At 36.4% G+C, this 24,834-nt stretch overlaps 1 protein-coding gene across 1 annotated transcript in view; it reads right to left on the reverse strand.

Annotated features, from left to right (window-relative positions):
• The window catches only part of grm6a (glutamate receptor, metabotropic 6a), an 82,076-nt gene that overhangs the window by 28,599 nt on the left and 28,643 nt on the right, over positions 1 to 24,834 (reverse strand). The window contains exons 2-7 of the mRNA XM_073818552.1: positions 21,142 to 21,358; positions 20,726 to 20,861; positions 11,914 to 12,068; positions 4,658 to 4,798; positions 4,315 to 4,515; positions 951 to 1,090 (exon numbers count right to left, since the gene is read on the reverse strand). Of these exons, the coding sequence (XP_073674653.1) occupies positions 951 to 1,090; positions 4,315 to 4,515; positions 4,658 to 4,798; positions 11,914 to 12,068; positions 20,726 to 20,861; positions 21,142 to 21,358 (990 nt within the window). The remainder of the gene's footprint in view (positions 1 to 950; positions 1,091 to 4,314; positions 4,516 to 4,657; positions 4,799 to 11,913; positions 12,069 to 20,725; positions 20,862 to 21,141; positions 21,359 to 24,834) is intronic.

Genomic DNA, 24,834 nt, shown 5'->3' on the forward strand with positions numbered 1-24,834 from the left:
AGTAGAAAACAGAAAAAAATTTACCTGCCGAACCAAACAGGTCATATTTGTATGTTCAAGATATGTTTTGGAACACACAGAGGTCTCTTATGCTCACCAAGGCTACATTTATTGGATTAAAAACACAGTAATATTGTGAAATATTATTACCATTTAAAATTGTTTTCTATTTTAATTTAAAGTAATTGCTTGTTTTTTTTTATATCTCACAATTCTGACTTTTTTTCTCACAATTGCAAGTTTACATCTGGCAATTCAGATTTTTTTTCCTCAATTGTGAGAAATAAACTTGCAAATGCCAGTTATGAAGTCAGAATTGCAAGATATAAACAACTGTAAACATTATTAACATTGAAGTCAGAATTGTGTGATACAAAACTTGCAATTTAGACTTTTTTCTCAAATTTGTGAGATATTAACTCACAATTCAGACTTTTTTCTCAGAATTGTGTAATATAAACTCCTAATTGCCAGTCAAGACAGAATTGCAGGATATAAACAACTGCGAGAAATAAAGTTAGACTTGTGATATAAAACTCTTATATCTTGCAATTCAGGCTTTTTATCAAAATTGTATAATATAAACTCCCAATTGAGAGTTATAAAGACAGAATTGTGGGATATAAACTCACAATTGTAAGTTAAGACAGAATTGCTGTATATAAACAATTGCAAAATATAAACTCCCAATTGTGAGTTATTGAGTCAGAATTGCAGGATATAAACTCCCAATTGCCAGTTATTAATTTTTTAATAGAAAAATTTATATTATGATTTTTTTTTTACAATTGGGAGTTTACATCTCACAATTCTGACTGTGAGCCATAAACTTGCAATTGCGAGTTATAATGTTCAATTCTGAGAAAATAAATGCTATTTTCTCAGAATAGCGAATTTATATCACATAGGTTTGACCTAATAACTCGCAATGAATTACTGAATTGAATTACATTGAGTCGCAGGTTATTGGTCCACTGGCCAATAACTCTGTATCCAGGATTGGTGGTGTTGGTCATCTGGTACTGAAAGATGTCATAGCGTCCAGGAGCATCACCGTTTTCATTAAAAAGAACGGCTGTGCCAGCGCTACCTAAAAATCACAAAATAACATTTATATAATGTTATCATACAACAGAAACATAATAAATGTCATAAAAACAAAACAATTTGTTTTGACATTGCCTATTGCATATTTTTGCAAGTAATTTGCATGTATTTTCTATTAAAACAGAACATTGGGAAATTACATTTTGACCTTTTAAATGCATTTTATTTTACAAGGTGATATCTTTATCTTATCCTTAAAATATGTTAGATATTCTTGAATCTAGTCTTTGAAGAAATACATTACAGATGTGATAGTAAATTATAGCTGAAGACACAGCCAGATATATCTTAAAGAGACGTCAGGTTCCAGCTACAGCCATCACCTCCTCTTCCTGTCTCTTCTTCTTCTCCACTGAGACTTTGAACATCTTTACTTCGCTCTACACCCATCTGTCATACAGACGCTCCATTCATGCATACTTTACCCTGCTGCATGTCATTACAGGCAGTGATATCTGTTTTTAGTCCATAATTAGATTTCAAAGGGAAACTCATAATGCACTACAGTCAAACATTCGGCTGTTTCCCTGTGATTGGAAGTGCATTGAGTCTGTCTTTGTCAACCTGAATATGTTTATTGAGTGCAGTCATTAGATCCCTTCCTCCAACTCAGCAAGAACATATCATTGAACCACTGATAACCTGCTTCTGTTAGCCGTGGATGGATGAGGATTTGTCTTTCCCTTGTTTGTTCTGTGCTGTATAGGAGGAAGACAGCTTCATTTGAAATTCTGGGGTGGAAAAAGGACTTATTTTTCATGCGTTTTTCTTTGCAATAATGCATATTGCTTGTTCAGCCAATTCCCTCCAGGCGAGCTTTCACCAAATGTTTGCAAGATGACAGTCACTGTTGAGGAAGTGATTTAATGGGAATGCCTTCATGGACAGTTTGACAATGCCAGAGCAAAGTTAAATTTACTTGCCACAACTTTGCCATTTTCTGGAGATGTTTTTATGTTTTCAAACTATAGGCCTACTCCTAAACTATACTCAAACTACAAGGTCACAGCGGTAATGTGAAGCACTAAGCACTATGAAGCACTATGCTGCATATAAGCACCACATGAAAAGATATTCGAAACACTATTAAAAAACATCATTATTGGAACATATCAACACAAAAGGCTTCTATTTTAAATAAATGCTGTTCTTTAGAATTCAACTTAAAATTTAAAAGTATATATATATACAATTTAAAATATATATTTTTTGTTTTTATTGCAGCAAATAAATTTATAATGTTAAAATAAATTTCAATAAAATGTAAAAACAATATATATATATATATATATATACACTGTAAAATATATTTTTTATATATTCATCTTATAAAATGAATAGGGATTTATTTAAATAAAATTTAGTATTCAGCATTACATGATGCATTTAACTGATTAGAAGTGAGAGTAAATACATTTATAACGTTACAAAAGATTTATATTTTAAGAAATGCTGCTCTTTTGAATAAAACTTAAATAAAATGCAAAAATATATATAACATTATATATTAATATCATATTAAAATTACTAATATATTAATATATAATTACAAATATATAAATATATTTAGCTATTTTATTAAAATAAATATTTTTTTAAATAAAATACTTCTATTCAGCATTAAATGATGCATTCAACATTAGAAGTGAGAGTAAATACATTTATAATGTTACAAAAGATTTATTTCAAATAAATGCTGTTCTTTTAACTAAAATGTAGGTAAAATGTAAAAAATAAATATTTAAATATTGTTTTGAATATTTTTATTTATTTTCTTAAAATAAATAAGTATTTTAGCCTGGAAAAAATCCAGACCCTAATCTATTAAGATTAAGGGTCTGGCATCGAGCAATGAAAAGGGCCTAACTCGAGGGGCGGCACCAAGCATGCATTTGAAACTCTCACTGCACGCAATTGGATAACGTCACGACTAATCACAAGCGGAGCGGAGCTAACTGATAGATTAAACTCTTGCCGTATCCAGTCGGCAAAACAGAAAAAATGTCCTTCTTGCAAAGGAACGATTCGAGCGCGGTTTTCTGTTCCTCTTTTATATGAAAAGCCAAGTCTAACTCGTTCATTGTAGCAGCCAAAGCCATTTCAAACAACTGGTGTTCATCTGTAGTCATGTTTACTAAATGATTCCGGACGTCGCAGCGCTGTCGTCATCAGCTTAGCTCGCCTCTGGCCCGCCTACATCAGATACACTGATTTGATTGGTTCCCAGAACTGCTTACGTAATGCAGTAACGTGCATCATTGCTCGATGCCAGAGTGTCTTGCAGAGACAATTCAAATTGTGTTCAAATTTACTTTAATAAAATACTTGTATTCAGCATTAAATGATCCATTTAACTAATTAGAAGTTAGAGTAAATACATTTATAGCATTACAAAAGATTTATATTTTAAATATAAAAACTTTAACTTATTTAATTAATTTTAATTAAATAATTTTTTAAGTAAAAAATAAAATAAAATGTTAAATATTTAATATATTTATTTATTTCATTAAAATAAACAAGTATTTACTATAATGAAATACTTGTATTCAGCATTAAATGATGCCTTCAACTGATTATAAGTGAAAGTAAATATGTGTATAATGTTACAAAATATTTCTACTGTAAATAAATGCTTTATCTTTTGAATAACATTTAAAATGTAAAAAAAAAATGTTAAATGCATATTTTTATTTTTTAATTGCATTAAATACATTTATAATGTTACGAAAGATTTCTAATTGAAATAAATTCTGTTCTTTTAAATACAATTTGAATAAAATGTAATATATATGTAATATATTTTAGAGTTAGACATTACAATGTATTAATTTAGCTGACACTTCCACTATCCAAAACAACTTACAAATGAAGCATACAACAAAGCAATTTATTCTATACCTAGAAATTCATCCTAACTTTCTCCATAATAACTAAAGTCATACAGGTTTGAAAGGACATGGCGATGAGTACATCATAACAGAATTTTAATTTGTCATTTAAAAACTCCAAATATCCAAGAGCAGACTCATGTCGGTATGCATGACATTTGTGTTTAATCCAAATGAGCCCGTGAGGCAAAACTAAAGCTCTCTATGGGGTTTAGTTTGGACCTTTGAACATCTTTTGGCATCCAGCCTAATGGCATTTCTGATGCCAGTCAGGCCTCATCTTCAGTGATTCTGATTTAGCATGATGTCGACTCACCATTGAAGTTGACGGAGCGGATGTAGCTGAGCAGCAAACGTCCCTCCACTGGGTCCATCTTATCACAAACGCCTGTGGCTCCCGGGCACAAATCCTGGTGCATGTTGTGCAAAGCATGAGCCATAGCGTAAACCGCATCAATTACAAACTGAACCTTGCCCTCTTGCTCGTAATGAGAATCACGACTGATCCGCTCTTCTCCTGAAAGAGCGAGAGTGAAAATGAGACAGAAAAGGAGAAAGGAGAAAGATAAGTACGACAGGAGACATTGAAGAGTTTTTAAGGTCAGCTGTCATTCCATCAAACATCAGTTAACTTGCAAACGGCTATCAGGAGTGCTCACCTGTGCATTTCTTCTTTTCTGGGTCTATCTTGATACCTGGACGTGTCAGTTTGCACCTGAAGTCGTCCTCCCAGAATTCAGCGAACCAGATATTCCTGCGGTTGTTCTCAAGGGATCGAGTGGTGAAGTACTGGTCAAATCCTGATTAAAAAACAGAAAAATTACTAATTTTGTCCCTATAGTGGAATCTATTGTAAGACACATGACATAAAATAGAAGTTGCAACCAACTTTACTACCATATTATAGGGCTGGGCGGAGTTTGTACAATATATCAATACATACATATATATATATCAGAGGTCGCGTTAATCGAAAATTGTCATTGACAGAATATTTTTAGCAATGACGGAAAAATCTGAAGGCCGTTGTTGTGCCGAAATCTGACCCCCGACAGATTACTACCCCCCTAGTATTGGTAGGTTTAGGGTTAGGTGTGGGGGAGGGGTTAGGATTAGGGGTGGTGTTAGGATTAGGCAATCAGGTAACGATTTCAACGAGAGGGGGTAATAATTTGGCTGGGGTCGAAAATGGGCACAACACTGTCCGTCACTTTGACAGATTACACTGAGGGTGATCTATTGTAAATTGTAGCTGTAATTCCCACCCCTGTCCAGTGTGACAGCAGAACACTGGATCAGAACAAAAACTTTTGCTATGCGTTTGATTATGCACAGGCAACTACACAGAAGCTACAACGATATATTACGCCACATTAAAGAGTGCCAAAGCTGTATTTATTGCTTGAATTTCCTAATAAAATCGACAGAATTTGAAATTTGAGACTTTGTTTCATTGCGATTTATTGGATAGGAGGCGCACTATGTACTGTGTCAGTATTGTTCAGTTATCAAACAGCATGAAAACAGCATAGACCAAAAGATCGACTGAGATTTACAAATCGACATTGGTCATAAATATTTATTATAAAATTGTAATATATTAAAATAGCTGTCACTGTGGGGTGTGGTGTTATACATGAAAAGTTACACAACAAAAATAAATGCAATTAAATGTGTTATTATAATTAAAATATGAAAATTAAAATGGCGGGTAATAATTCCGACCCTGTCCGTCAAAATGACGGATAATGTTAAAGTCTAACGCAAACTCTGATATATATATATATATATATATATATATATATATATATATATATATATATATATATATATATATATATATACACGATACAATAACGATACGGCATACCAACGATAAGAGGCAATGCCATTTATATTGATATACAGTAGTTTGATACAAGTGCATCTAAAAAAAAGCAGTAGAGTGATTTTTTAATGTTTATCAAATCTCATTTTGTAAGTGACTTTTCTTTCTGTTTTAAAGTTTTTATTTATTTTTTATGCATTGTATGACTGTTCGAGAGAGAATATAGGAAAATATAACTAACTTCATTTGTGTTTCTTCTTAGCTAAATTTCACAAACATGAACAAAACTCAGAAACGCAGGAAGCTGGAATGTGCGACTTTATTCTGTGCTGCCCTCTCTGCTGATTTCAAAACTCAAAGAGGTGCGTATACTAGCTGTATATTGTTTTTTCCCACTTGATTTGCAGTTCGCAACAACACAAGCTTGTTTCTGCAAGGACGTTTGTAATGTTCCCTTCCGGGAACTCGGCTGCGTCATAAGCGCTATGGGGAACGCCATTGGCGAGCCTCACTCTGAACGTAGTCTGCCAACCAATCAGATGACGGGAGTGACGTCACAGGCGGGGTGCCCTAAGCGACCAGGAAGTATAAAGCACGTGCGTTTCAAGCCGGCATTAGCTTTTGTCATTCAGCGAAGCGCTCTGTGTGTGTCTGTCTGTTACATGTCTGCTGCTTTTCTGTGCCAGTTTGCACAACTTTTATTTGAGTAGACATGTCAACCAAGTTTGGGGGATAGAGTTTATCTAATAAGGCGGTTGAGTGTTCCTCCCTGCCAACGCTTCATTGTTGGTGGGGATACACACGTTCTATGTGTGGTCTGCTTGGGTGCGGAGCACGCTCAGTCAGCCCTCGAGGGGGCTGGCTTTCAGCAGTGTGAGCGTCTTCCACTGTGGGTGCTTCGTTCCCGGAGGGCTCTCTTCGAGGAGGGAGCTCTCGTCAGCGTTCCTCGCGGGTCTGGCCCCGCTTCCGCCAAGGCGGAGCGGCAGCTGCACTCGTGGGGTTCGCAGCTCGGTTTGTTAGAGGGAATGGATACGGGTAACCCCCTATCTCCTTCCTCACCTAGCAGATCGGATGATCTCCTACTGGATGAGGAAGCCCGCGCTGCGGTTCCTTCCTACCAGGAAGAGGTCTCAACGTTCCTCCTATCTTCCTCCGAGGAGGTTGATGTGGAGAGCGTTGTTGAAAGTGACTCGTGCGGTAGAAAAATTAAATATAAACTGGCCTGCACAACAATACCATGAGCCGTAGAGAAGCAAACTAGATGAACGCTTCCTGCGGACTCAGTCACCACCCCCAAGAAGGAGCCTTCCTCCATGCCGAGGTATTGAGGTCATGGGAGAAACCGTTCTCAGCCCGCTTATTCATTCCTTCTTCCGACTATTACGGTAACGTCGGGGGAATGGATGAGTGCGGCTATAAGATGATGCCACGGGTCGAACAGACGCTAGCTGGCTATCTGTCGCCCGGCCAGGCATCATCTTTGAAGGCTCCTTCCTTGCCCTCCAAGCCTCTCAAAACAACTTCGAGCTTGTTGGGCAAGGGGTACTCGTCAGCGGGTCAAGCTGGTGCGTGCTTGCATACAATGTCCATTTTGCAAGCGTACCAAGCAGACCTGCTGAAGGAATTAGATGATGGTCAGGAGGTAGATGTAGCGGAACTACGTCGCACCGCAGACTTAGCTCTCCGCACCACCAAGGAGACCGCCCGTGCAGTAGGGCGGTCTGTGGCAGCTCTGGTGGCGGCGGAGAGGCATCTGTGGCTGACCCTGTCCGACATGAGTGATAAGGACAGGGTCCTCCTTCTGGACGCCCCGCTTCAGCCTTCTGGCCTGTTTGGCGACTCAGTAAATGAAGTCGTCAGCAGACACCAGGAGGCTAGGAGACAGATGGTGGCGTTCCAGCGCTACCTCCCCTGTCATGTCTATTCCTCTGGGACTGTTGGACGGGAGCAGTCCCAGCCGAGTACCAGCTCCTCCTACAGGGAGACACAAAAAAGGAGTGTTGCGTCCTGTGCCCCTCAGGACATTCCTAGAGGGTGGGGGCAGCATTGCTCCAAGCCGGGGTCCTTGAAGACGAGGCCCGACCTGAGGGTTGTGCTTCAGTCTAAAAGGTCCTCTGCTAAACGGCCCTGACATGCGTGGCCCAGGGCCGGTGAGGGCAGCCCCTCTCGGGGGAAAACGGTTTCCACCACAGTTCATGGTTCCCGTTCTTCCTCGAGGCCCTCAGGAGATCAGTCAGCTAACCCTGCCAGTGTTACAGGGCGCGGCGATCTCCCGCGAACATCCCCTCTAGTCTCTCTGCCCGGAAACATAGCAGAGCTAGAGCGTTCGCCACCCCTACGGGGGTCTTCAGAGGTATTGATTCAGGTGTCTCCTGCCAGCGAGCTGTTACAGGGCACTGAATCAATATCCTTAGTAACACCAGAAACCAGTCTCGAGAGGCTGGTTCCCTTAGTAGACTTTCTGGCAGCGTGGAAACTACTGCCGAATGTATCTACATGGGTCCTGCATACTGTAGAAAAAGGCTATGCTATGGGGTTTTTCCTACTCTGGTGAGCCCCGAGCAGGGTCTGGTCATGGAGCAAGAAGTAAATTCTCTTCTGAGGAAGGAGGCCATCGAGGTGATCCCTCTTCCAGATAGAGAAGCCGGGTTCTACAGCCGGTACTTCATTGTTCCGAAGAAGGATGGAGGGCTGCGCGATCTCAGACGGTTGAACCACTCAGTTAAAAAAATTGAAGTTCAGAATGTTAACTGTCAAACAAGTCGTGTCTCAAATCAGGTCTGAGGACTGGTTTGTCACAATAGATCTAAAAGACGCTTAATTTCATGTCTCCATCCTTCCTCAACACAGGAAGTTTCTGAGGTTCGTTTTTAGGGGCAAAGCTTACCAATACAGAGTTCTTCCTTTCGGCCTAGCACTCTCACCCCGTACTTTCACAAAGTGTATGGATGCTGCTCTGGCTCCTCTGCGACTCCAGGGCATCCGCATACTTAACTACATAGACGACTGGTTGATCTTAGCCAGTTCGGAACAGTTAGCGGTTCAGCATCGAGGTGTTGTTCTCGCTCACATGAAAGAATTGGGGTTGAGGCTCAACGCCAAGAAAAGTGTGCTGTCTCCATTACAGAGAACCACTTATCTAGGTGTCATATGGGATTCGACCACGATGCAGGCACGAATGTCACCTGCTCGGATCGAGTTGTTCCTTACTGCAGTTAATGCGGTCAAGCTAGGCCTGTCACTCACTGTCAAACAGTTCCAAGTACTGTTAGGCCTTATGGCAGCTGCATCCAACGTGATACCTCTTGGACTGCTGTACATGAGGCCACTACAGTGGTGGCTCAAAACCAAGGGGTTTTCCCCAAGGGGGAACCCATTGCGCAAAATCAAGGTCACGCGGCATTGCCTACGTGCCTTGGTCATGTGTAAGAAACCTTGGTTTCTGTCTCAGGGCCCGGTGTTGGGAGCTCCTTGTTGCCGCGTCACGCTAACGACAGATGCATCCCTCACAGGTTGGGGAGCGGTCATGAGTGGCCGCTCGGCCCGTGGTCTGTGGAGTAATCACCATGGCACATAAACTGCCTAGAGATGCTCGCTGTGTTTCAGGCCCTGAAGCACTTCCTCCCAGACCTGAGACACCGTCATGTGCTGGTCCGCACCGACAGCACTGCGGTCGTTTATTACATCAACCTCCAGGGAGGGCTGCGCTCACACCCCTTGTACAAGCTGGCGTACCAGATCCTCCTGTGGTCACAGGGAAAGCTCCTCTCGTTGAGAGCAGTACACATCCCTGGATGTATGAACGTGGGAGCAGACATCCTGTCGAGGCAGGGGCCGAGGCCCGGGGAATGGATGCTTCACCCAGAAGTAGTGAAGCAGATTTGGAGAGTGTTTGGCCAGGCTCAGGTGGACCTCTTTGCGACTTGAGAGACATCGCAATGTCCCCTCTGGTACTCTCTAGTGCCTCCAGCTCCGCTTGGACTGGATGCCATGGTACAGACGTGGCCGAGGCTTCGTCTGTATGCCTTTCCCCCGATCGCTCTGCTCCCGGGAGTTCTAGAACGAGTACGCCGGACTGGAGTATGGCTTCTGCTAGTAGCCCCGTACTGGCCGGCCCGAGTATGGTTCTCGGACATAATCGCCCTCCTTGATGGCTCTCCATGGGAGATTCCCGTCAGGAGGGACCTCTTCTCCCAGGCTGGGGGCTCAATCCTTCACCCCCACCCGGAGATGTGGAAACTATGGGTGTGGCCCCTGAGGGGGCACATCTCATAGAGGTTGGTCTTTCAATCAAGGTTGTGAGACCTTCCTTCGTTCTAGAGCTCCCTCTACGAGGAAACCCTATGACCTTAAGAGAAAGTTATTACTGCATGGTGTACCAACACCATTTGGACCCTGTTCACTGCCCGTTAGGTACAGTACTGGAGTCTCTGCAGTCTCGCCTTTCCGCAGGACTAACCCACTCCACCACCAAGGTGTACGTGGCGGCGTTATTGGCCTACCACGCCCCTTTCGGTGCCGGTCAGTGGGTAGATTCCCTTTGGTCATACATTTCCTCCACGGTGCACTTCATTAGACCGGAAGTATGCTGTATGTGTTCAGTGGTGGCACTGGACACGTACGACCACATAGCTGCCATGTGGTATAACTCAGAGCTCTTCCCCTAATAAGGGGTTCCTTGTTTCAAGTTCTCCGAGGCATGGCTGCCTCTAGCTCTGACAGCAGATGTACCTGAAAACTAATATTCCATCGTGTCCTGGCAGTTTCCCCAGGCCGAGGTATAATATCTTTCCTCACGTGCCTGAGGGCCGAGGTATATTTCTCCCTCTTGTTCTGGCGGTTCCCCAGACAGAGGTGTATTACCACTCTTGTCCTAGCAAGTTCCCTAGGCAGAGTCTACTTATCCCTCGTGTCCTGGCAAGTTCACCAGGCTGAGGCGTATTCATCTCCCTCTTGTTCTATTGGTGAGGCGTTCAGAGTGAGGCTCGCCAATGGCGTTCCCCTCAGGGAACGAAGGTTACATACGTAACCTGAGACATTTTCCACAAAAATGTCTGATGTGTTTACGTTTTTTTAATCAAATGATTCACAAAACACATTTTTAAGTCCTGATCTGAATCAAATGATTCAAGATCCATGCTCCGTTCTGATCAAAATGATTTGTGATGCACACTCAGAGTTCTGATCGGAATCAAATGATTCGCGAACCCGTGTCAAAGTTCAAATGAAGTATCAAATGATTTGCGAAATGCGTTTTTGAGTCCTGATCTGAATCAAATGATTTGCGAACCCGTGCCGAAGTTCCGATTCAAATGATTCGTGATTTGCACTTCAAAATTCTGATCTGTAATCAACAGATTTGCGAACCCGCTCAGACAGTCCGATCTGAATCAAATGATTCGCGATCCGCACTCCATTCTGATCTAAATGATTTGCGATCCGCGCTACGAGTCCTGATCTGCATCAAATGATTCTTGAACCCGTGCCGAAGTTACTATTGAAAGTTTCGATCTGAATCAAAAGATTTGCGAACCCGCTCCGACATTCCAATCTGAATCAAATGATTTGTGACATGTGTTTTTAAGTCCCGATCTGAATCAAATAATTTGCAATCTGACTTCAAAGCAGTGAATCATTTTGCAATGAAATGGTTTGATTCTGGGTTTTGAAAAGCTCCATTTTCACCGGAGCGGTTGGCATTATGATCGAGTTTGTAGCTTAATTCACTATATTTTAAATAGTTTGACCACTGCAGTTCACTTGGTAACAGCTCAATATAAAATGAAAGCATCCAGTCATCTCACATCACTGAAATGTTAATTTTATTGTTATATATTGTAATAAATATTTAAGAAATTATTGTTGTATTTGATTGTATCAGTCTATATAGAGTGATAGTCAATGTAAACAGAGCAAACATGAGGTTTGGAACCATCAATGCCAATAAAGAATTGTTATTTTTAAGAGCACTGGAGTCCTAATTTTTTTTTTTTAATTATAAACGCACAAATGAATCAAATCACAATACAATCAGTGACATGCATTTATTTCATGCCGACTGAAAGGAAGCATATGTATATTTCAAACCTTCAATAGAAGCTCTTTTGGGCAAAATGGTGACGGCACCCTCAGCCACTTCCTCCTGGTCCAGGATCGGAGAGCTTTTAGCACCCCAGCTGTCCGATCCAACAAACTTAAAATGACCGGTCAAATTAGCCTTACTTGCAGCCTCCAGCACCTGTCTGGACAAGAAACAGCACAAATAAACTTTTATACTGAAGCAAACTCAATCTAACTAATATTACAGAGGACATGCAGTGTCTTATGCTGTTGTGTTGCATTTTACCATTTTGGACAGTAATTTGATCAGTTCAGTAATTACTATTCATGTCCTTGCAATCATGTAGCACTTTAGATCATTTATAACAAAGAGAGGAAAAAAACAATAGAACTGGTGTCAAACAACCAATAACATCACCTGTAATTTTGTTTTGTGTCTAACAGATACTGTATTAGATTCATTGCATATTTGGCTGGAAAAAAAAAAACATCTGAAACTGTTACAAATGGATAATGTTAACAGTATGCAAATGAAAATAAAATCTGTAATCTGAACAGTTCAGACAGAAATAATAAAGCATTAAATGAGTTTAAAAGTCTTAAAATTGCATGTAAACACTAAAACTAAAAAACTCCACAAACCAAAAAAGTAAATTGTAAAACTTGTTTTGTAAAAATATATATATTAGAATCATTTGTTTCAGTAGTGTTTTGTCAATATACACTTTTTAAACAAGTCTATATCTTGTTTAAATTAGGTGTTTACACATTACACAAGTAAAATAAAAGTATAAATAAATTATGAAATAAAAATATGAATACAATACAAAAATTTAAATTAACTTTAATTTTTTCATTTTGTTTATTTTAATTAAGTTAAATTTTAATTAATTACTTTATTATTTGTTTAATTTATTCATGCATTTTTACATGACACATAATTAGAGCATGACCAAATTCTGAATATGTTTGTCAATGAGATTGATATCCATCAAGGACCATGATTACATTTGCATACAAATGTAATTTGTCCATAAATACAAAAGAAACTTTGTGGGGAACAAAGCTGTGAAAGTCCTCCTGTATTGTATTATACAAAGAACAACTGCATGCATACAGTCAAAAGTTTTGAGAATTACATAAATATTGGAAATTGGAAAAGTTGCTGCTTAAGTTATTATAACAGCAATTTGCATATACTCCAGAATGTTAATAAACTTAATCCCGAAAAAAACTTTCCACTGCATTTCATTGCTGTCATTAAAGGATCTGCTGAGATCATTTCAGTAATCGTCTTGTTAACTCAGGTGAGAATGTTGACGAGCACAAGGCTGGAGATCATTATGTCAGGCTGATTGGGTTAGAATGGCAGACTTGACTTGTTAAAAGGAGGGTGATGCTTGAAATCATTGGTCTTCCATTGTTAACCATGGTGACCTGCAAAGAAACGCGTGCAGCCATCATTACGTTGCATAAAAATGGCTTCACAGGCATGGATATTGTGGCTACTAAGATTGCACCTAAATCAACAATTTATAGGATCATCAAGAACTTCAAGGAAAGAGGTTAAATTCTTGTTAAGAAGGCTTCAGGCCGTCCAAGAGAGTCCAGCAAGCGCCAGGATCGTCTCCTAAGGAGGATTCAGCTGCGGGATCGGAGTGCCACCAGTGCAGAGCTTGCAGCAGGCAGGTGTGAGCGCATCTGCACGCACAGTGAGGCCATGTAATTGTCGATAAAAGCCTTTGAAACGTATGAAGTGCTTGTAATTATATTTCAGTACATCACAGAAACAACTGAAACAAAGATCTAAAAGCAGTTTAGCAGCAAACTTTGTGAAAACTAATAATTGTGTCATTCTCAAAACTTTTGGCCACGACTGTATGTGCACAAAAGTTAATACAACATATAAATGCATAAATGTCTCTAAATAAAAGTACCTTCATGAAATTCAAATATCAAATTGTTATTTAGAGTCGCACTTAACCAAGTTGTCAGGAATTAAGCAATTCAGTTATGCATTTTCTTTCAGCACTGAAGAGATGGTTGACAATTCACACAGTGTGAGCGACAGCTCGTGTTCACAGGAGTGTTTTAATGAGGGGGAAACTTCATCTGCACAGACATTCTCCACCGCATAAGCCTGTCAAAAAGCATCAGCAACGAGCCATATGGATTAGAGACTGTGACACCCAAACACAGAATGGCAAATCGTCACTCGTGAGCATCAACGGCGATAGCAAAGTTTCTTTGGTACTTGAGAAATTGCAAAGTCAAACATGGAAAACAGCGCAAGGAGAAATGCAATGGCCTGAATATCGTATCTGCTCTGATCATGTATGAAAAGGTCATCTAAGCACAAGAGATAAATTGATAAAGACTTATAGGATTTGACAGTAAAGCACTTTCTAAGTTGACATTTCCCAAGCATCTTTAGCATTTCCTGGGTGAAGGGTGACACCACTTGATTTGTACAAAATATAGGCTATAATTGAAACTATAATTTAGAATTAAGATATATTCAGTGTTCCCTTGTCATTTCACTGGCAGGTAATTGAAAAGCCAGTGAGACAACAGAACAAAAATCTGTACAAAAATCTTTAGGATATTAAGTAAAGATGTTCCATGAAGATATTTTGTACATTTCTTTCTGTAAATATATCAAAACGTAATTTTTGATTAGTAATATGCATTGCTAAGAACTTCATTTGGACAACTTTAAAGGAGGAGTCTACTTCCAGAACAAAAATTTAGAGATAATTTACTCACCCCCTTGTCATCCAAGATGTTCATGTCTTGCTTTCTTCAGTCATAAACAAATTATGTTTTTTGAGAAAAACAGTTCAGGATTTCTCTCCATATAATGGACTTCTATGGTGCCTGTGAATTCGAACTTCCAGAAATGCAGTTTAAATGCAACTTCAAATGGTAGAGCCGATCTAGCGAAACGGTCGGTCATTTTCTAGAAAAAAATAAATAAATAAATATATATATATATATATATATATACTTTTTAACCTCAAATGCACATCTTGTCTGTGTGAACTCTGTGTATTCCGGTTCAAGACAGTTATATGTATGTCGAAAAACTCATCTAAACTCATCTAATTTTCTTATCTAACTTCAAAATCGTCCTACATCAATGTTTTTGCAAAGGGCGTTTCATCCGCCTTTCATGTTCACTTTGTAAACAGTGGATCGGTGCTTCTGCAGCAATGTAGGAGGATTTTGAAGTTGGTGGACAAAAAAAGTTTTTTTGACATACCCTAACTGTCTTGCACTGGAATACACACGCAGAGCTAGACAAGATGAGCATTTGAAGTTAAAAAGTATATAAATTGTCAATTTGATTATAAAATGATGATTGTTTCACTAGATAAGACCCTTCTTTCGTGGCTAGGATTTTTTAGAGCCCTTTAAAGCTGCATTTAAAGAAGTTTATAGAAGTCCACTATATGGAGAGAAATCCTAAAATGTTTTCCTCACAAATCATAATTTCTTATCGACTGAAGAAAAAAAGTAATAAATATCTTGGATGACAAGGGGGTGAGTAAATTATCTGTAAATTTTTGTTCTGGAAGTGAACAACAACTTTAAAATTCATCCAGTTAACCCAAAATTAAAAATTTGCTAAAAAAAATGGCCTCAGGCCATCAAACATGTAGATGAGTTTGTTTCCTCATCAGAACAGATTGGAGAAATTTACATTACATCACTTGCTCACCAATGGTTAAACATCACAATAATCCACAAGTGATCAACAACACTCCAGTCCATCAATCTTATAAAGCAAAAAGCTGTGTGTTTATAAGAAACAAAGTCGCCATTAAGACATTTTAAAGCTTCTGGGTATAATATTGTGTTCTACAGTAAAAAAAAAAAAGTAATCTAATCTGAATCAGGAGAGAAATACGCACAGATAAACCACCATTTACAAGCAAAAATAGTCCAAAACAGATCTAAACCAATATGTTGGTGGAATTTGATGTCAGAGGACAACAGAAGATGGACCTTTTCAACAGAGGAAGTGTTATTATAGATTATGGATTGGTCTGAAGATAAATAGTCTTAATCATGGAATTGTTTTAGTTAAAATCATGCACTTTTTCACTTTAGAATGTGTTAATGGATTGGAGTGGTGTGGAGTATTGTGATGTTTTTATCAGCTCTTTGAACTCTCATTGTGGCGGCACCAATTCAATGCAGATCCACTGGTGAGCAAGTCATGTAATGTTAAATTTCTCCAAATCTGAATGATAAATAACTCTATTCCTTCAATGAGTTTCAAAATATGGCCCTTTAGAAATAAGAAAAGTTCTTTATGTTTCAAAAACTAGGTTCATTAGATAAGTGTACTGAGGTTAGGTTCTTTAAACCCCAAGGAAATAAAGAATAAAACCATTCTTTGTAGAAATTAAAAAAAGGTTCCATTATGAAATCATCCTGTTCTAATTAGATCCTTAATTTTTAAAGCAGACCTATTATGCCCCATTTTACAAGATGTAAAGTCTCAGATGTCCCCAGAACGTGTCAGTGAAGTTTCAACTCAAAAAACTCCACAGATCATTTATTATATCATTTTGAAAACGCTCATTTAGAGTGGAAGCAGAAACACGCTGGTTTTCTAAACGCACACACATCCAAAGCACGCGCACAGAAAGCGGCTGTCACACGGTACTAAACGAAGTTCTCTTTCATGTCTTATTGTGCTTAAACTGTCGAATACACACAAGTTTATGTTAAAAACACACAAGTTACAAAAACAGTCGGTTATGTCCGTGAAGGTAAACAGCTGGGAAAGAAATGTTTATATTATATCAGTGCGGCAGCAGCGTAATATAAAGTAAAAAATCAATAGTTCCACTGCTCTCTTTTCTCCTCTGAGGCTGGGGCGTTAAATAGTGTTCGGTGCTCATCTGTGCAGCCAAAGACAGAACAGTTAGCATGCTTTGCTTAAACGTTTGCCATGGCGTTAGGACTGGTACACTGTTGTCGCTTGCGAAAACAAAATGACAGCACCGTGGGTGGAAACATAGCTTAAGGAGTGATAATAGAGTGATAATATTGTTATAAGATCACCTTTTTACGCCACAGGGGGAGCAAAATCTGACACACTGTTTTTTCACATGCTTGCAGAAAAAGGCTTACCAAAAGAAAGTTATTTTTAACTTTTGAGTCAATTACTGTCATAACAGTCTTAAGAGAATCTCACCTGAAAAATAACACTTGATTGAATGGCACGCATTTGAAGAACACTCTGCCAAGATTGGTTTCTGTTTGTGTTTCAGGACCATGCACTTCCAATGTGTCTGCTCATCATACACATCTGTGATCATGTAATTGCGTATAGAGTATGTTTCTGGCCTGACACTGTGGCCATTGTTCCCTTTTCAGGTTTGTTGGTCAGGAGCCAACTCTATTTACATGCATACAGCAGCATGTGTGATGCATTGCATATCAAAAGCAAAGTATCCCATATTGTTTTATCACTACATCAAAGGATATTTTCTCTAATTGGACATAATTTGCATTTAGCATTTGGTTTTTACAAATCTCTTCTAAATGTCACGAATACTAGAAAGTTAGTTCAATCATATCAAATAATCCACATGTGCCCTTGTTACCAGCAGTGTTGTTTTTGACAACCACCTTAGATTTAGTCTTAGTCTTAGTCTTTTGGACTAAAATGTTTTAGTCAAATTTTAGTCACTTCTACATGTGATAGTTTTAGTCCAATTTTAGTCGACGAAAAGTCAAAAAGGTTTTAGTCTAATTTTAGTCTAAAAAAGGGGGAAAAGTAGTCTTTTAACAAATTAATGTAGGTCAGTAAGTATTTTGTGAGCTTCCGGACTGACTATTTTCACCAATAATTACAATAATGAAGGAATGGTTTTAGACATAAAAGACATATATTTGAAATACACCCATAGGTCCTCTCACCGTTTGCGACCACCCTGTGTGCAAACTGCCGCCATCATGGTTAATTGTCTGTCTGTCTGAGTGACAACAATGTGACGTGTTGAGCGTAACCAAACAAGAATAGAATGCTAAAACGCTTGCCATACTAGTATGGCAAAGAGTATTTAATGTTAAAACGGCTTGCCATAGCGGCAGATACTTTTTAGGTTTTAATTGGCATGCACAATAAGCAGAAATGTCATGCATTTTAATTGTCTGACGGACCACCCGCTAACATTTGTCTATTCTCGTCTCGTCAACGAAAACTCACACACGTCTCGTCATGTTTCAGTCATCAAAGAGCCATTTTTATCTCGTCATCGTCTCGTTATCGTCATGAAAAAAAGTGCCGTCAACGAAATGATTTCGTCATCGTCATCGTTGACGAAAACAACACTGGTTACCAGTCAACCATTATCAAATCTGTGACAACATTAGTCTGCTGCACCGCAACAGATGGAACGAACAGTTTGTTCCAGACAGAACCATTAAAAAAACTCATATATGAAAAAAGCCACCGTTACACTCACATTATGCATCTGCTATAGATCAAATTTTCAGATTTTAAATATGAAAATGCAATGTTGCTTGTAAACACCCATAAGCAAATATTCTGGGTTAAACACGCCATAAACAAGTGAACATGAAATCAAAATCAACACTCTTTTACTTTAACACTTCTTGGTGTGAGCAAATCATTAGTGCATTTTATTTCAGGGGAAAAAACTTGTTTGTCTTTATAATCTTTTATCAAAATCTGCCTCTGAAACATCCTGTCAAACTGAAAATGCAATGGGTTGTTTACTTTGCTTCAAGTTGACATTCCTCAGTTGTAAAAAACAAACAAACAATAATAATAATAAATGCATGTGCAATCATGCAGTTGCTCTGTTAGCTAAAAGCAGAAACATATAGTAATATATGAATTCTTCAGCACGTACAAGTTGTCAAAATCTTTCTTGTAAAATGTTTTTGCTAATTTGATGATGATTTCAGATAATTTCAGACAAAAGCTTAACCATTAGCTTATTTTAACATTTATATCCATTCCACTGAATTCCCCAGTTCATGGTCTAAATAAAATAAAATAAAATAAAATAAAATAAAATAAAATAAAATAAAATAAAACTACTTTCCTAACACCCATTTATGGTCTAAAATAAAACAATAAAAATAAAATAAGATAAAATAAAAAATTTATTAAAATAAACCTACTTTTTTAACACCCGTTCATGGTCTACATTAAAACAAAACAAAACAAAACAAATAAAATAAAATAATATAAAACTACTTTTTTTATCACCAAATCATGGTCTAAAATAAAAAAATAAAATAAATAATTTCTTAACAGTCCTTCATGGTATTACATAAAAGTTAATTTAATTTAATTTGAAACAATAAATAAAAATAAATTAATATAAATCTACTTCCTTAACACCCATTCATGGTCTATAATAAAATGGAACAAAATAATAAAATAAATCTAGAATAAAATAAGATAAGATAAGTAAGATTAAATAAATTCTTAACATTCCGTAATGGTCTTAAAGGTGCCATAGAATGGAAAACTGTGTTTACCTTGGCATAGTTGAATAATAACAGTTCAGTACATGGACTTGACATTTCATGAGTCTCAAATACCATCGTTTCCTCCTTCTTATATAAATCTAGTGTTTGCAAAAGACCACCGAAAAATAGGTCAATTCCAACATAACACTGACTGTTACGCAACATCCCCGGGATCGTTAATAGTTACGCTCCAACATTTGCAATGGCCAATCATCGGTAACATCAGTACATCAGTAAAACAAGGCAAGCCACTGTTAGCTGTTAGGGACACGGTTAGCTTAATGCTAGCTCTAGCCTGTTACATTGCAGTACAAAAGATTTCACTTACCACATAAACAGAGAGATGACTGCGCTGATGATGGTGAATGATGGAGAAATAACTGCCTGATGATGGCGAATGATTTACAGATCCCGAGTATCACTGACAAGCAGCTGAACTTGTGTGGTAAGTAAGCACTCCCTCTGCATTATAACTTTACACAGAGCACATGCGATCACAGTAATGAGACTAAAATGTCGGCAATTCAAAACGGCAGATTTAACAAACCACATATTAAAAGCGACTAGAGCTCCTAATTAAATATATATTTTTATCCATGTGCCAGCTATAGAGATGAGCAGCTCTGTGAAACAGCCAATCAGAGCAGAGCTCATTAATATACATGAGGCTTCCAAATAAGGCAATAACAGAGCATTTCATTCTAGGGACAAATCCTAGGGTTTTAAATGGACCTGTAAAACCGTTTCTGGAGATTTTGTGCCCTTTCCTATGCCATATACCTTCTATGTAGATATCAGAGAACAATTTAAAATATTGTATAAATGCATTCTATGGCACCTTTAAATAAAAAATAAAATAAGTAAAACAATAGAAAACAAAACAAATGTAAATAAATTACTGAACACAGTAATTTGTAGTCTAATAAAAAATAAAATTACATAAAAATACACCTTTATGGTTTTAAATAAAATAAAATAAAATTTAAAGCAATAAATAAATAAATACAATAAAATAAATATTTTCTTAACATTTCTTCATGGTCTTAAATAAAATATATTTTTAAACAATAATAAATAAAATAAATAAAAATAAAACTACCTTTTTAACACACACTCATAGTTAAAATAACTCCATAAAGTAACTTAACTCTCCTTTACACCTCCATAAAATAACACAAGGTGTTTAAATATACGTATTTGTCAATCAACAGCATGCATCAGATCCAGCTAAGAAAATGAGTTGTATTTAACCCAGAATGTTATAAGGCCTATAAGGCCTTGCTGATCAGACATAGATTAAATATCATTCACTTACTTGATGTCGTCCTCATGGGCGAAGATGATGACTCCTCGAGCGTTGGGGGTCTCCATTAGTCTCTTAATGATCTTGTCAAACTCTCCTGGTTTGGGCTCTCGTGGGATCTTCATGGACTGAGCGATGCACAGACCTCCTTTGTCACAGAGGGAGAGAGATGGACACCGATGCTGAAATTTTTCTCTCCAAAAATGTGACTCACTTTCTATTTATATTAATGACCACCATGAATTTCTGGCAGCAGATGGGTACAAATGCATGCAGCTGTCTCTGTCATGCTCCTCTTTGGAACTTTTTGAAATATAGCATATTAATGAAAAGCCCGATCTGGATCATTCTATATGCTTCAGTGTGTTTTACATTTGTAGATTATTAGTAAGCAAAATACAAGGCTAATGACTGGACGAATACTGTACCTGCCTCTCGAGAGATCTGAATGAAGGCATCTACTCCACTTTCACCATAATTCCCCTCTGACGCTAATGTGGACACATAGTTCCAGCCCATCGCCTTCACGATGTCCACCATGGCTTGGGCCTGATAGGAGTCTGGAGGAACCACTCGAGAGAAGAAGTCGTAGCGGTTATTGTCGCTCAGCTCTGGTGCTGTGGAGGCGTAGCTGATCTGAGGGATCTGGAAGAAAAAAGACAAGTGATTTAAATGCATTTTTTAAGCGTGTTAGTCTGTTTTAGCAACCATCTTGCTAACAGCTCAGGATAACAATTTAACTGCAAAAATAAGTAAAATAAAATAGTAACTATAATTCAATTTTCTTTATTGTTTTTGTCTTGGTTTCCAGTAGAAATATATTTTTAAAAATCCTTAAAACATCTTAAAATATCTTTATTTTCATTACCCTTATTCAAATTTTCTTTTTTTAAGGTGTAAACCACTAAATATTAGTAAATGTACACTTAAACCAAGGCAATTCTATTTTTTAAAAATAAAATAACATAGAATAAAATAAATACTTTCTAAGCACTCCCTCATGGTCTTAAATAAAATAAAATAAAACAAATAAAATAAAAACAATTTAAAACAATAATAATAACTTTCTTAAAATGCATCAATGATCTAAAATAAAATATAAAATAATAAATAAAATAAGATAACTTTTTTTAACACTACTTCATGGTCTTAAATTAAAAAAAAAGAACATTTTTAAAGTGTAAACCACTAAATATTTGTGAATGTATGTTTGAACCAAGGCAATTCTTTTAAAAAATTAAATATTTTCATGGTCTTAATAACATTAAATTAAAAATAAAAATTTATTGAAATAAAACTTTTATAACACACATTAATGGTCTAAAATAAAATGAAATCAAATCAAATCAAATATAAAATAAATTCTTTCTTAACACTCCTTCATGGCCTTAAATAAAATATTTTTATGGCATACACCACTAAATATTTGTAAATGTATGCTTAAACCAAGGCAATTCTTAAAAAAAAAAAAAAGAGAAAGAATAAGATTAAACAAAATAAAATAAATACTTTCTTAAAACTCCTTCATGGTCTTAAATAAAATAAAACAAATATTTTAAGGCATATACCACAAAAAACTTGTAAATGTATGCTTAAACCAAAGGAATTTTATTTTAAAAATAAAATACAATAAAATGGAATAAAATAAAATTAATACTTTCTCAACACTCCTTCATGGTTTTAAATAAAATTTAATTAAATTAAATACTATGTAAAACAATAAAATAAATAAAATAAATTTAAATAAAACTACTTTCTTAACATGAATTCATGACCTAAAAAAATAAATAAATAAATAAATAAATAAATAAATAAAATAAAATAAAATAATTACTTTTTTAACACTCCTTCATGGTCTTAAATAAAATAAAATGAAAATGTTTAAAGCGTAAACAACTAAATATTTTTGAATGTATGCCTGAACTAAGGCAATTCTATTATTTTTTTCTATTAATGATTAATGATTAATTCTATTATTTCTACTATTTTTTTATTAAATTAAATAAATACTTTCTTAACACCCCTTCATGGTCTTTAATTAAACAAAATACTATTTAAAACAATAAACAAATAAAATACATTTAATTAAATATACTTTCTTAACATGCATTCATGCTCTAATATAAAATCTAAAAAAATAAAATGAATAAATAAATAAAATGAAACTACTTTCTTAACATGCATTAATGATAGAAAATAAAATAAACAAAATAAAATATTACAATAAAATTATTTCTTAATACTTTCTTAATATTCCTTTATGGTCTTAAAAAAACATTAAAAACATAAACGTATGCTTAAACCAAGACAATTCTATTTTTAAAAAATAAAATAGAACAAGACTTCTTTTCAATTTTGAAATCATAAAAAAAATTAAAATATTTAGCGTTCATAAATTTGTAGTCGCAAGAAATTCCTTATGCTGACTAAGGCTGCATGTGTTTGATAAAAAATACAGTAAAAACAGTTATATTGTGAAATGTTATTGCAATTTTAAAAAAACTGTTATTTGAATATATTTAAAAATGTAATTTATTCCTTTGATGCAAAGCTGCATTTTCAGCATCATTACTCCAGTCTTCAGTGTCACCTTCAGATCCTTCAGAAATCATTCTAATGTGCTAGTTTACAGCTCAGCATATATATAAAAAAAACATTTCTTGGTATTATCAATATTAAAAGCAGTTGTGCTGCTTAATATTTTTGTGGAAATCGTGATATATTTTTGTCATGTTTCTTTGATGAATAGAAAATTCAAAAGAACAGCATTTATTTGAAATAGAAATTATTTGAAATATTATAAATGTCACATTTGGTCAATTTATTAATTGTATTAAATGTATTAAAAGTATTAATTTCTTTAAAACTAGTATAAAAAATGGACTGGCACCAAATTTTTGAACAGTTGTACCTATGAAAAAACATTTTATAATTACAAAATAGTTTCTCTATATTTTGCCTGGAAAATGTGAAAAAGCTGCATCATAAAGTTTGCTCCGTTGGCTCAAAGGAGTGTTAGCATGCTACTTCTTTCATAGACCACTTAAGCTTTGACAACAAAATGTGGTAGTGAATTATGTGCACTATTACATCATTTGTCTGAAACAAATGCAGATGGCTGCCATTGGTTTCATCATGATTTGCTGCTCGGCCTCAAATACGCTTCACCCAGTGACTGATAAACCTAGATCGACTCCGGCTTTTTATAGCAGCACAAGTGGAGCAGCGATCGCATCTCGTCAGCTAATGCGCAGAAGGCAAGCGAGGTCTCTGCATGTGGATGAGCAGCAGGGGCGTCCTTACAACAGGTAGATGGATGAACGGACCAACCATTTGACAGATTATCCGTGAGGATAAGCGAGGTTTTAGTCAAATTAAGTTAAGCACAGGAGGGGAGATACAGAGATCAGGAGGTGGGAGGCAAAGAATTCATTTAACGCTGATTATGTGTGCCGGCCCCCGCCAATGAGACTTTAACCCAGCGCTTCACAATAATGCACATTTCAGGTGTCTAACAAATCTGACACACCCAATTCAGGTCATGGAGCACTCTACTAATGAATGGATGAAATGAATCAGGTGTGTAAGATAACAGACCTTTAAAAAGAAAGGGGAAAAAAAGTATTGTGATGTACCGTAATAGTAAGGCTGGGTATTGACATAGATTTCAAATTTTAATTTGATTTGATATTGACTCATTTAGAAATATTTCAGGTAAATATTACATGTCGCACTCTTCTATTAAAAATCACATTAATTTAATTTAAATTACATTAAAAATCTAATTTATTTCTCTGATCAAAGCTACATTTTTCAGCATCGTTACTCCAGTATTCAATGTCACGTGATATGCTGCTATTATGCTGATCAATGTTGAAAGTAGTTGTGCTGCTTAAAAAATGCTATCTTTTCTAACAACATACACTACTGTTCAAAAGTTTGGGGTCAGTATTTTTATTCCTGCTTTTTTTAAAGAAATATTTTTTTTTATTCAGCAAGGATGTGTTAAATTGATAAAGAGAGATAGGAAAGACTTATATTGTTGGAAAAGATTTCTATTTTGAATAAATGCTGCTCTTTTTATTCATCAAAGAATCCTGAAAAAGTATCACAAGTTAAAA

Source organism: Garra rufa, chromosome 15 (genome assembly GCF_049309525.1).
Source record: "Garra rufa chromosome 15, GarRuf1.0, whole genome shotgun sequence".
Lineage (NCBI taxonomy): Eukaryota > Metazoa > Chordata > Actinopteri > Cypriniformes > Cyprinidae > Garra > Garra rufa.